General features: G+C 17.9%; 2 protein-coding genes across 2 annotated transcripts; one reads left to right on the forward strand and one right to left on the reverse strand.

The window, feature by feature from the left end:
• Nucleotides 1–304: 304 nt before the first annotated feature.
• On the reverse strand, nucleotides 305–15,833 carry LOC122713629 (chitobiosyldiphosphodolichol beta-mannosyltransferase-like). Its single transcript, XM_043934258.1, has 14 exons — nucleotides 15,407–15,833; nucleotides 14,834–15,176; nucleotides 14,523–14,770; nucleotides 14,266–14,439; nucleotides 14,076–14,190; nucleotides 13,553–13,719; nucleotides 8,216–8,272; nucleotides 3,669–3,792; nucleotides 2,973–3,023; nucleotides 1,486–1,560; nucleotides 1,075–1,229; nucleotides 896–1,002; nucleotides 613–841; nucleotides 305–530 (listed from the first exon to the last, which is right to left on the reverse strand). The coding sequence occupies exons 1-14, from the start codon at nucleotides 15,681–15,683 to the stop codon at nucleotides 391–393; spliced, it is 2,262 nt and encodes a 753-aa protein (XP_043790193.1). The 5' UTR covers nucleotides 15,684–15,833; the 3' UTR covers nucleotides 305–390.
• Nucleotides 11,645–12,688, forward strand: LOC122713637 (NHP2-like protein 1). The gene is made up of 2 exons (XM_043934270.1): nucleotides 11,645–11,898; nucleotides 12,148–12,688. The coding sequence occupies exons 1-2, from the start codon at nucleotides 11,896–11,898 to the stop codon at nucleotides 12,526–12,528; spliced, it is 384 nt and encodes a 127-aa protein (XP_043790205.1). The 5' UTR covers nucleotides 11,645–11,895; the 3' UTR covers nucleotides 12,529–12,688.
• Nucleotides 15,834–17,437: the final 1,604 nt, after the last annotated feature.

Consider the following 17,437-nt stretch of genomic DNA (forward strand, 5'->3'; position numbering starts at 1 on the left):
ATTTTATTTTATTATATTATATTTTATTATATTATATATTTCAGTTATAGAAAAAGATATAGTTATAATAGATTCAATTCAAACCAGATAAAGATTAAGAAAATAAAAATTATATCGCACAAAATATTGATAACAATCTGCATTCGTAATAAATAAAATAATTATCAATATTGTAGACAATATATAAATATGTATATATTGAATATTATTTATAAAAATAATCGAACTATATTTTTTATAATGAGTTCATTTTTATTTAAAAAATATATCATCATAATTATTTTTCTATTATATATAATTAGAAAAAATGGAAAGAAAATCTCAATTTTAAATTATAATTATAAAATGAAATTTAAATTAGATAAAATTAAATAACAAAATATCGATAAATTATATTGTATCGGTTTTCTTGAATAAATAACATTGAAGAAATGTAGATTTTTTCAATCCAGTATAAGTTATTGGATAATTATAAATTAAATTCCGAGATTCTTCATCTTCATCATCAAATTTATGATTATTCTTACGTGCTGTACAAAGAATAATTTTAATTCAAATTAATTCCGTCTTAATTTTAGGAATAAGAAGTAAAAATATTTAAAAAATCTGTACCTTCGTTAACAAAGAAATCAGCAAAATATTGTGCAATTATAGTGGGATCTTTTCCGTGCGGAATCCTTTTTCCTTTAATCCATTCATACAAATTCTTCTCAGGATGAAATTGCAAAGCGTAAAAAGGTAAAGTAACATGTTCTAATGAAGAAATAAATCGAATTTTAGTCGGATCATTATTTAAAGACAATATCCGAAAATTTTTTCTTATACCAACATCATCCAAATTCTGAAAGAATCAAGGTTATAGATTTCAAAATACTATCTGATAAATATAACTTACTTTTCTCGTAACACAATATCGATGATAATTTCCTGTCACGTTCTTAGTTTTTAATATATCTATAACATTAGATGAAGTATTGCCAAACATTCTACTATTCCGAAAATCTAAAATATATAAAGAAATATGTTTTTCTTCATAAAAAAAATTATTATTAAAAATATATAGAGATAATAAACCTTTTGTGAATTCTAATGGAAGTGGTTGTTTCATACTATTACAATGTGTTCTGTGTTCAACGCGATTAGCAGCAACATATGTTAACAATTCAAATCCCAAACATATTCCAAAAAGTGGAAAATAATCACCATTTTTATTCATTTTTTTCGCAATGCTGAAAAAATGATCGTAAAAAATATTAAAAAAATTTTTAATACTGCAAATCAATAAGTAAATATATATATATATAGTTATAGTTATATATTATAGTTATAGATTTTTAATATATTATAATTTTTTCTATATATATATTTTTTCTATATATTTTCTATATATATATATATATTTTTTTCTATATATTCTAAATATGTAAGTAAAAAATTTCCAGTCTTATCTTAAGAAATAAATATTTTTACAAATATTTTTATTACTTATAAATCATATAGCCTGCATCTGCGTATCCATTACTTTGGTTAAAATATGTTGATCCACCAGGCCATAAAACTCTATAATAATAAAAATAATCACATCAATTCCAAGAAAATGAACTTGTCAAAAAACTATTTTCATGTCGATAATACTAAATTTGAAATATATTTAAATAATTTTTTTTACATTTAAAATTTTTGTCAATATATGAAAGTATTTTTTTATAATGTATATTGAACTGATTGATTAGATTGAATTTGATTTGTGTTAAGTTTCGATTCGATGATTATTAATCGAAATAATCGAAATAATTAAAATAATCTTGTTTTTAACTAATTTAAATAATAACGATTTATTGAATAGTGATCTACAATTTAATAAATTGTTTTTTTTTAGTTGATATAAATTGAATTGGATAAAAATATGATGTTATTATGAAATGATTGTCTATATATAGGCATATTTTGAAAGCTAAAGCAGGCCATCACACTATTTAATTATCTATATTATTGATAATACAAAAAAAATGTTTCAAATAAAAGTTTAATAATTTCAGTGAGCATACAATTTAATATAAGTAATTAATTTTTCTTGTATATATAGAGAACAATTTTGTTTTTTTAAATTGAATTATAAGTTTTATCACACTATTCATTAGAAACATTTACATTTTCAAATAAAATATTTTAAGGTTTTTATTGGCATAAAATTGTTAATTCAGAAATATTTTTATTTTTTGAACATCATATACTTTCTTAAAGTTCAAATATAATTTAGCCCTTCAGTTTGGATTTAACTTATTCCTCAATGATCTATTAATTCTTTCTATAAAAATTATTTCACATTTTTTGATGGAAATTTTTTAATAATTAATTATTAATAATGATTTTCTGATTTCAAGTTGTTAGATGTTATATAATTTGTATTTCAATAATTGGATACATAGATGGTTTTATTGAATTTTCACTAAGATCGTCTAATTTGATATGTTTAGATTTCTTTTTATAAGAATATTTAAAAAATAAAAAATATATATATAAAAATGTAAATTACTAATTTGAAATAGATTATTAAGAAATACCAAAAAATTTCTATAGAAAGGCTGAAAAGAATTGATCATTTAAAAATAATGTATATTTGTATAACCAGGCTGAAAGATATACATTTAAACATTAGACTTTAAAAAAATACGTAATATTCAAATCAAAATCTTCTAAATTAATAATTTTATTCCATAAAGACCTTTTTATAAGAAATATAATAAAAAATATATAATTCAATCAAAAAATAAAATTGTTACATTTTCTATATCTATTTACAAAAAATTAATTAAGCCAAATTATATAGTCTCTGAAAAAATTAAACTTTTATTTCAGATATATTTTTGTATCATCAATAGTATGATATTCGAATGGATATTCTCGAAATATACCCTATATATATTTTTATATATATTTAACAAAATATAAAAATACATTTTTTTTCTCACCCATTTATTTTACTTAAAAGTTCTTCGTAGTACGACTTATTCTTTCCGATCCTAAGAAAAAGCAATAAAAGATATTAATTTTAAATAAATTTTGCAACAATTTTGTATCAATATAAATAATATGTTTCTTAATGTACAGTTTCATATATAAAATATTTAGTAAAAGAAAAGTTAATAAAAAAATTCTAATAAATATTTATTTTTAATTCGTATAAATTAATAAATAAAATAATATAACTTTGATATCATGTATTCATTAGTTATTTAATTTATATATTAATATAATTTATATTAAAAATTTAGTATCAGATATTTATGATCAAAAATTATTTAAGTTATTATTAATTAATTATTTCTTATATATATATGGAAATAAACTAACTTAATTAAGTTAATTAGCTATTCACTTCGATACAATTATTTATTTTATAAATTCTTTATATTAATATTATTGATGATAATATTAACAGTTATAATTTGATTTACTAATCATAATATATAATTATATTATATATTATCATTATAATAATCTTATATTTAGTTTTAGTTATTAATCTTATTAATAAATTTTATTAGTTATTAAATCTTATTATTGTAAAAATAAATAAAAAAATAAAATTAAAAAATTAAAAATAATAAATATTTAAATATTAAAATAAATACAAGAATATAAAATATCAAAAATATTACACTTACCAAATTGGAACAACTCTCGCACCAGCTCCTTCAATAAATTTTACATATGATGCAGCAATATAACTATCATATTTTCCTGGATATATTTTATTCAAATCGTAGCTTATTTCTTGCGATAGAATACCTTTTTGAACACAGTTTAGAAAAAATTCATATAAATATCTTTAAATAAATTTATGTAAATTTTTAAATCTATTTTATATTTAAATATCGTACGATAGATATAATTTCATCTTTATGTATTCTTAAAATATAACATGACAATATAAAGAAACTATTCGCAATGAGAAAAAAGAAATATAATTAAAATAATATCATCATTTAAAAATTGTTATACATTAATGTAAAATCAATCTTATCAATTCCATATAGAAATAGATAACTATATGAGAATGATTGTCTATAGCTATTTGAAAACTTAAAAAATAATTTTTCGAAAATTAGACGAAAAGAATAAACTTTTATAGTTAGAATAAAAAAAAATAAAAAAATTGTGTTATCGGTTTTATATTTTTGTTTGATAATTAAAAAAAACGGTGAAAATATTCATAAATGTAAGCAAATTTTTCTAAATGAACTAATAAAAAGTAGCCTAAGCAGCAAAAAGCATAATAATTCTTAAAACCGATACAAGAACATCAGTTTTGTTTCATACAAAATTATAAAAGAGAAAATTATGATATATGAAGACTAACATAAAACATACTTTAGCTATGCATTTTCCATATGTTTCATATATCAAAAATTAAATATGTGAAAAACATTTTTGGATATAATTTGAAAATTAAAACTAATCGTTCTATTATGAAAAATATTATTTAAAATAATTAGAAATTCTTAATATGTTTCAAATTTAAAAAATATGAATGAAAAGACAATACAAATTTATCAAATATGATTCAAATTATATTTTATTGTTTAATAGAAAATTATTAATTTTAATAGAAAAAATATTATTTACATATATAAATAATATTTTATGAAATTTTTTCAAATTCTTATTTATTTCATTGGTAATAAAAAATGAAATTTAATCAAAAATTGAAAAATGGAAAGAAATTCTTCTAAAAGAAAAATAGCATTTATAGAAATTAAAAATATATTCTTTTGATAATTTTTTTTCATAATATTAACTGTCTTTTTACTGAATTTAATTCCAACTGAAAATCTTTCTATTCTAATGTTAATGATAATTTCTGAATATTTATTCATAGAAAATTATATTTGAAATTATACAATAAATAAGATAAATACTTCAAATAGAAACACTGATTTTCCAATATAAAATGATAATAGCAATAATAAAAAATATATAATAATATTGCTTATATTTATACATACAAATGCAAGCAGAAACTTTAATAAAAAAAAATGAAATTTAAAAAAAAAAATTTTAAAATGATATATCTATGGTAAAAAAAATCTTATAATAATAAATCAAATTTAATTTTAGCAATGAATAATAATATACAATACAATTGACAAAAATATTGAGAAAAATTACTATTTTACTTTAAATATAACAAAAATCGATATTTTTTATTCATTTATTTCCTAAAGATAAGCAATTTTTATGACTAAATTCAGATTTACATACGAACAAATTAATAATATACGTAAGAAATTTTTTTATTTTTAAATAACAAGATCTTATTTATTTTTTTCTTACATTATCGTTCTGTCTAATTATTTTTCATATAAACGAATTAAATTTATAAATAAAAATATTAATTTCGATTATTAAGGCTTTTCCTATATTATTAAGAAAAAAATATATAAGCGTATATATTGCATTAATTTCGAGAAATATTAAAAATCATAAAATTTGCCATATACTATCATTTTGTTCAGGAGTATGTCATGTAAAAATTAATGATAAGTATGCTTTACAAGAAATTTTTTAGAAAAAATACGAATCTAATTGATTTCAATGATTCTAATGATATATTCATAAAAATAGATATTTTTATATACCAAACATCTTTAGATAAATATAGCATCGCGTATCAGTAAAAAAAAAATATCCCATTTCGAGAAACTTCTTATCAGTATTAGTTGTATTGACAATCCACGTGTACGAATTGTGTATTTATGTATATATATGTACTACCTATCAAAACTAGACATATTTTTAAAAAATTAACTAATTAAAATTTCGAATAAAATTATCTTAATAATTAATTATTTCGAATATTTTATATTTCGAATAACCATTATTAGCACCACATTGCGGCATGGAACATATAGATATCATAATAAATCTTTCTCTTGGACTTTTTTTTATTCAACTTTCTTTATGTTCCATTATATTTCTATAATTTTTAATCAAATAAATACTAATTAAATTTTTATAAAGTAATACAATGTATAATGTAAAATAATATAATGTATAATGAGAAACTACTTATTATTAAATCACTGTAATAATTTATTTGATGTAGAAATCTTTTCAGTAATTTTGAAGATGTGATATTTATATAAATGATATGTTTTTTCGACATGTAACATGTCGGCATGTTAAAAGAGAATTTTATGGCTGTACAATATCGAATTGAAAAGGCATCTTCATACTAGAAGCAAGAAAATTTTTGATAGCATTTTTATAAAATAAAATACAATATAAAATAATATAAAATGCAAATCTTATAATTAGTTTGAGTGACATCTAGCAATTTTATCATATTTCACTAACAATTTTCTTTTTTCTTGATTTAATTTTTATTAACTCTCTTCGATAATTAATAATTCGAAAGATTGTATATAAAAAATTTTTAAAGAATTTTATTTCATGTTTGCATTTCACATATAATTCTTTTGAAGAAATAATCAAATAGAAAAAGTGTATTATTTAATAATGTTAATTTGTTATAAATACACGCAAAAATTTATCTAATGAATAGAAAAATATTAGTATAATAAATTAATTATTTTTTTCAATTTATAATCCAAAAAAAAAATATATTATTCTAGTATTAATAAAAATTAGATTTTTAAAATCTATAATATTATAGATATTATTTTTAACTTATTTTTTCCTGATAGATTTGATAATAAATTTTATCATTCACGATAAAATCTATTCTATATCAATAAATATGCTTTTTAAATAATTAAATGTAAGTAGAAAAAATCAGCAAGATTGAAAAATTAGACATTTACAATAATAAAAAAATTTTTTATTTTTGTCTATTGTCGTATTATTAAATTATTAAATATTCTAACAATAAATTCCTATTAATTTAAAAAATTTTTGTTCCATAACGAATTTGTTTCAAAAGTCATGCTGTAGATTTTTATTTGTATTAAAATTTTGTATTTTGCTAATTATGAAGAAAATAGATTATATAAGATCTTTTATAGAACTAATAATAAAAAAATTTCAGAAATATTTGATATTTGACAGCATACTTATGATAAAAATGAAATTTTTTAAAATAGATATTTAAACAATATATTAAAAATAAAACATATCCAAACTTATTATTTACTCAATTGTAAATCCTTTTCTAATATAAAACGCAAACAATGCAATTGTAATATTTAAATGTTAATTTATAAAATTTTGATACAAAAAAATAATACTATTGTCTATGTATGACTATTAAAATTAAATTGTATTATAATAAAATACTAAAATAATTATAAAAATAATTATAAAATATAGAATATTTGGAATTTATCATTTGAAAATTTTGATTTTAAATTCTACTAAGTAAATGTGTACAATTTAAAAATAAGAAAAAAGCTAATTAAAAATTAAAAACAATTGTTTTACAAACATAAATTCATATTAGATCAGTGATTCTTAAACTTTTCTTTATCATGGACATCCTTTAAATAATTTTTCGTTATTGTAGATCACTAGAAATTAAAATTTAATATTCATTAAATATATAGAGTTAATTTCAAAAATTAATCAAGATAGAAACAAAGTTTCTATTAGTAATTAAAATTGGCTATTTACAGAGCGCATAAATTTATTGTACCGTGCCAGACTCAACTTTTTAACTTTGTTCAATTCTGATGATTCATTATCACAGTAACATATATATTAATATTACGACGTATATATATATATATATATATATATATATATATATATATATATCATCACAATATAAATCTATGTATTTTATAAATGTGCAATATGTTTAATTAATAACTAATTAATTAAGCCAAAATGAAAATTTTTGTAAAGAAAAAAGTTGCTTAAAATCATATCAAGAATTATTGGTTAAATCTTGTCAATTAACTTTTAAAATATTCACAATTCAAATTTTGAAAGAAAAAATTTATTTTAAATAAATAAAGCAATAAATATTGTATATTAATTCCTCTTAGTTATTCATTTGTATAACTCAAGACTTTACCACTATTTAAAGATTCGCAAACCACAAATTAAGAACCACTGACATAGACTATTATTTCATAACAATAAATAAATATTTTATAAAATTACGGGAATCCTCCATTATTATCATATTCTTTTCTTACATATAAAATTAGAATATTTAAATTATTTATGAAATACATAAATAAATACTTGCCAATTATTGGTCGGTTATTCAGAAATGTATTATCTTCAATTGAAGGAATAGAAATTCCTGAAACAGATCGCATTGCGATATATATTGAAGTAATAAATTTTAATACCAATAGTATTAACATTATAGATGATAGATGATTCTGATTTCTGAAAATAAATAACACCAGCGTGCTATAAACTAACTAAACTATAAACGATACTAAAATGAGACTTTCTATTAGATTTCTATTAGATTAAATTGAAATTGTTATTTTTTATTTTCGTTATCACTAATACACTTCAGATATACTAGATTCAAGTGCAGCATGAAAAGGAAACCCTTGGAAAAAATACAATCTAATACAAAAAGATACACGTATTCATCGAAAGTCTCACATCTACTAATAAAATTATATGACGGAAGCAAGGAAAGTATGTGTTCCTTATCACTATGAATGTCATCATTCCACTTATATAATTGAATTCAAATGAATTCAAATTAATTCTCTATGGAATTCTATTTATTTATTCTATATCAAAATGAAAAATTAGATCATATCTGCACACAATAGATATCATGCATATAAAAATGATTATTATTATTATTATATGAAAATTTATGCAATATATAAACTATCAATGTATGAAATATATATATATATATATATATATATATATATATATATATATGTTTCAAAAATGTTAGAATATCCATAAATTGGAGATTTCCGAAATAATTTCAATTTTCTTTTATAAAAACTTTTGTAATGATTTTATTAACGAATTATTAACAAAAAACATTAGCTAATCACAGAACATGTAGTTTAGTCGAATCGCGACAGTAGTATTGGTTATATGCTGCTGATCGAGCACGAACAAGCACAAGTAACATATTTCAAAGAAAATGTGTTGAATTAAATATAATAAATATTCTGTTATTGATAAAAAATTATATTGAATTATATATATTATATCGAATATCACGAGCAATGAATAAATGAATAAATACAATTCAACATACTTTTTTTGAAATATATTACCTGGATTTGTTCGTGCTCAATCAACAGTACATAGCCAACTACTACTATTACGATTCAATTAGCTACACGCTCCGTGATTGATCAATATTTTTTGTTAATAATTCGTTAAAAGCCATAACAAAAGTTTTTGCAAAAAAAAATATTCCTTGAAAATTTACCTTGGAAATCTCCAATTTATGTATGTTCCAACATTTTTGGAATTATTTATATATATATATATATATATATACGTACTACATACTAACATTAACATATATATATATTTCATTGCTCGAAAGAAATCTCGCAAAATGGCAAAAGAGCCAAAGAGTCTTTCGTTAAGGCAGTTTATATCTTTGATGCTTTTGGAGAATCCCTTTTTTACCTCCCTAGTATCACATACTATATAATAGAAGATTTTCTTTAAATAATTCAAAATTGTAAATAAAAAGACTCTATTGTATATTGTATAAATATATTATATTGTATAAAGACAATAAATTTCACTTATTAAATTATATGAGATTAAGATGCATGTCATCTTTCAATAGATTTTATTGCTTATCTTTGACAATTGGATTATTATATTAATATGCATGTCCATATAGACAAATAAAAAATAGTGTGCCAAAAAATGTATATGAGAATTGTTACTTTTCTCACACTTTGACCAATCAAATCTATATTTTTTCCGCGGGATTTCTTTTCATGTATGTATATATATATTAAATATGTGCAAAATATATATATAACTTTTTATATTTTTACATAATATATGTAAAAATATTGGCACTTTCATCTGTTCCATCATTTTTATTCACATCGAATTTTTGTTTATATAATTTTAAGATTTTTCGACATAATTGTTTTAAAATATTATTATTTATTATAAATGTTACTTTTTTGAAATTTGTAAGTATTAACTGAAGAAAATTAATCGAATTTTTCATAACTATTATTTTGAATTAAATCATTTATATATGTATTTTATTTGCATACTTTGACATATTTAAAATTGACACATTTTAACATTCATAATTTATGCATAATAATTCATTTTAAATAAATGAATGAAAACGAAATTTATATATATATATTCATTAAAAATTGTCATTTTTTTTTCATATTCTGTCCAATGAATAAAAAAAAATAAAATCACGTGATCAAAATCTAGGGAAAATAAAATAATTTTGAAAATAAAAAACTATTTTTCTAAATTAATATTTAAGTTAATATTTCTAAGTTAAGTTAGTTTTTCTAAATTAATATTTAGAACTCATATTATATAAAATAGCCAAATATATCTGCTAAATTCAAATATATTAAATTAAATATATTTATTGATATTAATCAAATTTAATGATAAAATTTAAATAGAATAAAGTTATCACTGAATTATTCATCATTTATTAATAACTATTAATTATTAGTAGTCGTAATATTTATCACAAAATGTGATTTGTTTACTTTTTTTTTATTCGACTCATTAAAAAAGACATATATGTTTTATTTATATCAATCTCAAGTATCTTTAAAATTATTTTTTGTAACTAATCTTTATAACTCTTTATAAAATTGGAAATATTTTAGATAAAATTTGATAAGATGTAAACAATACATAATTTGTGATCATTTTATAAATATATCGTTATTTCTTAATAGAATCTTTTTTTAGTATATTAACTTTTTAATAATATTTTTTAAAATTATTTATTTATTTAAATACAATTATCTATATAAAAAGCTATTAATGTAAAAGATATTTTAATTTCATTTAAAAATAAAACATTCAAACTCAAAAATTATTATAATCATTATTATTATATCGTATATAAAAAAATTTTCGAATTATTAAATTAATATTATAGATAAAGATGAACATTTTGAATTTTTAACACTAAAAATAAAAATTTGATATTATTTTATTTTTACCAAAACATTTAAAAATAAAAAATGATCATTTATTAAGAAGAATATCATATGCTTATTTATTATTTGTATTTAAAATGATATAAGATATGAAATTTAAGAATAATATGTAAATTTATCTAAAAAAATACTTAATAAGATCGAAATCAACCAAAGAAATTGAATAAATATTTAATATATTTATATATAAAAGATATGTTGAACTTTAAAAAAAAAAATAAATATATTATAAATATATATAAATTTTGATAAACATAATAACTTTTAATATATATATATATAATATATATAAATATATATAAATATGATAAACATAATAACTTTTAATATAAATAACAACTCTTTTTATGAAGAATAATGAACTATATTATTTATATTAATCTAGTTAAAAATAAAAATATCTAAATATATAAAATAAAAATATCTAAACATATAAATTAATCTTTATATGTACATATATATGATTAGATATATATATCTATAAAAATGTTTAACTTCTAAGCGAAATATTTTAAAATCAATATCAATAAGTTCCAAAATACAAAAATCGATATAAATAAGACACCTTGTATATTTGAAACTTGCGGAAAGTTGAGTAAGAATAATAGTATTGTGTTTTATTAGTGAGGTGATTTTGAACGTTTTGTCCTCGGTGAAGCGGTTTTTATATAAAAACGCAGAGAGGAGTATTTAATTTTTAAAAATTATTATTTTTAACAAAAGAATACTTAAAGATACAATTTCATTAACAAAAATGGTAAATTATTCTTTCTTATAATTTCTTATAATTATTTATTTTTTTATATAGTATAATCTTATAGGTTAAGTTTTATACACGTGGTTACTTGATCATTTTAATTAGTATAAAATATAATTATAAATAGCAATAATTTTAGTTACTTCTTTATATATTATATATATTATATTATATTTCTTTATAAATTGATATTATATTAAAATATTTATAATGATATTATTGTTTATTTTTTTATACTTTTTTTTCTAGGGAGATGAAGTTAATCCTAAAGCATATCCTTTAGCAGATGCTACATTAACTGCTAAAATTTTAAATTTAGTACAACAAGCAATGAATTATAAACAATTAAGAAAAGGAGCTAATGAAGCAACAAAAACATTAAATCGTGGTCTATCAGAATTTATTGTAATGGCTGCAGATGCAGAACCTTTAGAAATTTTATTACATTTGCCATTATTATGTGAAGATAAGAATGTTCCATATGTATTTGTTAGAAGTAAACAAGCTTTAGGTCGTGCTTGTGGTGTATCTAGACCTGTTGTTGCTTGTTCTGTGACAGTTAATGAAGGTTCTCAATTAAAACCACAGATTCAAGCCATACAACAAGAAATTGAACGTCTTTTAGTTTAAATATTTTGTACCTAATTCAAAATCATTCTTTTTAAATATAATAACCAATTATTTTTATTTTTTAAATTTGTGAATAATTACAAATAATTAAATTTCATATACTTTTCATACAATGAAATGTATAAGTTATCTTTATGAATAAAAAATTTAAATAAATATATATTGATTTGTCTGTTATATATATGTATATATATATATTCATTATGCAATTTATAATGAATAGAATAAAAAAAACATATAAATATATAATAATATATACTTCATATATATTATAATTTTTGCAATTTTATATCTTTTGATTTTACTTTTATATATATAATGCAATAATTTTATAATAATAAAAAAGAATTTATATAGAAAATTAGCTATAATTTTTATAACTATTAAAAAATATTTTGACAAGTTATTTTTAATAAAACATTACTGGTAACTTGCTTATTTATCTAAAATCATATTCAAATTAACTTAATTAAAATATTATAATATATATAATATATATAATATATATAATATATTAATATATATTAATATATATTAATATTAATATAAATTAATTAATATAAATATATTAATATAATACATAAATATACGTTATCCAAGTTTTTAAATATATATATATTTAAAATTTATTTTATTAGAAAATAAATTTTTAATATTTGATTATACATAATTAATAATTAGTATTATAATTTACTACTATAATTAATAGTATTAATTTAATAGTATTATAATTGATTTTAACAATATTTAATTCAAATTTAATTAAATAATATTTTATTTTTAAAATAGTTAAAATTTTTTAGAGTTTATTTTTTAAGTTAATAAAATGATTTATTATATATAAAAAATTTCTATAAAAATAAAGAGAAGGATATAGGTTAGGTTAAATTTTTAAAGATATAGAAAAATTAAAAATTATATAAATAAAAATATATTACAAAAATTCGAAAATGTATGAAACAAAAAAATTAACAAGCCATAAATTGTTGATTAAAATAAGGTAAAACAATAGAAATCCAATTACCGTGCCATCGATTTTTTTGAAATTTGTGCAATTCTTCTCGAAATTTCTTATCTAATTTACATTGATTATTAGGAAAGTTTTCAAACCATGATATTAATTGTTTTGCTAATTCTTTGTCATTTAAAAAGATCATGCCATTTTCATTATGTCTAACAAGTTCTGATAAACTGAAAAATAGAAACACTATATAAAAAATTTGATAATAAAATATAAATATTTATATTTTTTTTGGAATATATTATAAATTTAAACAAAAATAATATAAAAATAAATTTATTTTTATTAAAAAATATTGAAAATAATATTAATATTAATAAAAATTAAGATATTATTAAAATATTATATTATATTATATTATATATATTATATATAAGAGACAAGATAAAAAAATAAATGGATATCAAATAATCAAATTTGATATATTTTAAATTTTATTAAATCTGCATGTAAATTAAAATTTATATATATATTTTTTTTTATATATATATCATACTAAATTATTTATAAAATATATATTACTTACCATTGAAAATTATATGCACAAACTGGTAATTCACAACCAAACATATCAATAACTTTCATAGGTAAGTCTAATCCACTAGATGATATATGAAGACAAATACCTAAATCTGCACTAGCTATAAACATGAATTATATCTTTTATGCACAAATATATATGAAAATAAATACAAAATTTAATTATATTTTAATACCTAACATTTTTGGATAATCTTCATTTTCAAGCCAAGGTGTTATTATTGTAACATGTTTCCAATTCTTTAATTTTATAATAGCTGTATAAAAATTTTTTAAAGGACCTTTACCAGTTATTATACAAATTAAATCAGGCAAATTGTACAAATCTTGTACAACTGAATTTTCATATTCTATAATATAAAAGATTTAAAATATAATAAATAATTTAAAAATAAATAAATAACATATATACCTACATTAGAATATAACATACCTTGTAATGCATTTAATAATATTGAAAAATCTTCATCTTCTGTCCAACTTGTACTTGATACTATGAAACCTGGTCTTTTACAAGATAGTTTTATTTCATTTTTAATACATTCTGTAAATATAGTTGAATTTTCTTTTGATCCTTTGAATATATCATATTTGTAACTTAATTTTAATAAAAATTCATGTTTTTCTTTTAGTGATATAGGTTGAAATTCATTACTTGGACGATCATATAATACCTCTGCACTAAATAAAAGAAAAGTAATGAATTATAAATTCAAAAAAATATAATTATAGATATATACTCACATAATTTTCCATTTTAGTTGTAAATCTTCTTTCATTGTTTGAGATACACAGAAATTATAATTTGCTTTAGAACCAAAATACATTTCAATTGCTTTTGCAAATCTTACAAGTAAATGGTCATCTTTTAAATTTAATGCCATGAGAGTATATCCATAATTATGCCAATCAATAATAAATTGTGAACCAATAATAATAGAATAAAACCAACAAATGGGAATTGTTGGTATTGAAGGTGGATTTTGTACCAATATATAATTTGATAATTTTTTAGTAAATAAAAGCCATAAAAGATTAAATGTTTGCCATATTGTTTTTATCACATAATAAGATAAAGGAGATAATTCTGAAATATTAAAAAAAAATTATTTTTTTCAAAAATATTCAAATTTATTATATAATTAATTATATAACATAATCTTTTTTCAAATAAAGATTTTTAAGAGTTATTATTATTTTAAATAATTTGTAATTTACAATTTTCAATTCATACATGAAATATATAAATATTTACATTATGTTTTAAATAAGATAAATTATAAAATTCTCATAATATTAGTAATATTAAACACGTACTATTTTCTATTTTTGGAAAGGGATAAAGATAATAAATATGTATATAAGAATTTTCTCTTATTTCTTTTAAAGGTATCGAACCAGGATAACCTATAATATCTACTGTAAAACCTTCTTTTGCAAATGATAATGCATGATATTGCATTCTAGGACTCCTGCCCAAATCTCCAAAAACAATAATACAAACATTTTTATGTACCCTATATACATTTAAATATAATTTTCTAATTATAAACAAAATTAGAAAAATAACACAAAATAAATAAACATTCCACATTTTAAAGTGATATATTATTCAATGAGTTATTAATAGAAGTTAGAAGTGAAAATATAGAAATCAAATCAAAATGACAAATGCCATTAATTTTTTATTTTTATTGATTAGAAAATATCGATATTTTGGTGTATTCGCCTGTATTTGGTTCGACTTAAATGGCTATCAAAAATTTTTATAGAAAACAATTATATTGACTAATTGATTAAATATCAAATTATAATGTTATTAATATATATATATATATATATATATATATATATCAATGTTTTATTATATTATATACAAATAATATTATAATAATATTACGCAAATTATATGTTTAATGTGTTTAATTAATACAAATTCATAATAACAAAATATTCATTTTAAAGAAATTGTAATTAAAAATAATATGAATTATCAATCAAAAATGTTATTAAAAAATTGATTTATTAAAACTTATTATAACAAAAACATATCATATATAAAAATTCAATTGAAAATCTTAATATATCTAATCGTATATATCTTTTCAAAAAAATATTATATAAATATAAATAAAAATATAAATATTATTAAAGTTCAGTATAATTTTATTAAATTTAAATTACAAGTTTTTTCTTTTTCTTTTTCTAAAGTATTATATATATTTTCTAAAGTATTATATATTTTTCTAAAGTATTTCTAAAAATTAATTTAATTATTAAAAAACGAATAGAATATTTCAATATTTGATGAGTTAAAAAATCAAACAATAATTTCTTTAAGAACAGAGTTAATACAATAGTATTAAATTTAATTTAAATTAAAATCACACATTTTTACGTTCATGCATATTGATAATCGCTATATATCAAGTAATCAACATAAATTTATATATTTTTTGTTTTTAAAACTGATTACATAACTATTAAATTGACATTTTATTAATTCGAAAAGTATAGAATTATGGATATTAAAGTATTAAAATGTAATATTAAAAAACTTAATAATTTATATAATAAATAATAAAAAGAATAAAAATTTTCATAAAAAATTTTTGAATTATTCTATATATCCGTTACATATAACCATATTTCTTATTTTTTCAATTTATCATTTATATTTAGTATTGGAAACATATAAAATGAAAATATACAGTATGATAATACTTACTAGCAATCATTTTATTATACATATTTACTTATTATACATATATTATATATTTAATATTTTAAAAAATAAGAAAATCTTATATAAAATTAGAAATTGAATAATTGAACATATTAATTTTGAATATTAAAAATTTTGAGTTTTTTTTATTATTCTATAAATTTTGATAAGGAAATTAAAAAATATTAGACTTCGATTATGATACAATTTGTATTCTTTAACCAAAAAGCAATTTGAATTTGATGCACATTATTATCTTCCAATGTGATTAGAGTATCGGATAAAAATTCAAAATGGCATTATACAACTAAAAAATACTAAGAGTGAAAATTTATATGATATACGTATAATTTTTAAATTAACAAATTTCGATAATTATTGATAAAGATAACCAATTTTTGATTTTATATATTAAAATCTATAAAAAATATAAAAAGAAGTTCAAAAAATTATAATTTTTTAATTAAAAATTTAATTAAGATCGTTATTTTTGAAATTTATATATGAAAAAAAATCTATAAAAAATATTCAAAAATTTTAAATATATAAGTAAAGTTTAAGCTTAAAATATATATATATAAAAATTTATTTCAAACTTTCAAGAATATAAAAATAAAAAAGAA

This window comes from Apis laboriosa, unplaced genomic scaffold (assembly GCF_014066325.1).
Source record: "Apis laboriosa isolate Shangri-la unplaced genomic scaffold, ASM1406632v1 scaffold25_cov139, whole genome shotgun sequence".
Classification (NCBI taxonomy): Eukaryota; Metazoa; Arthropoda; class Insecta; order Hymenoptera; family Apidae; genus Apis; species Apis laboriosa.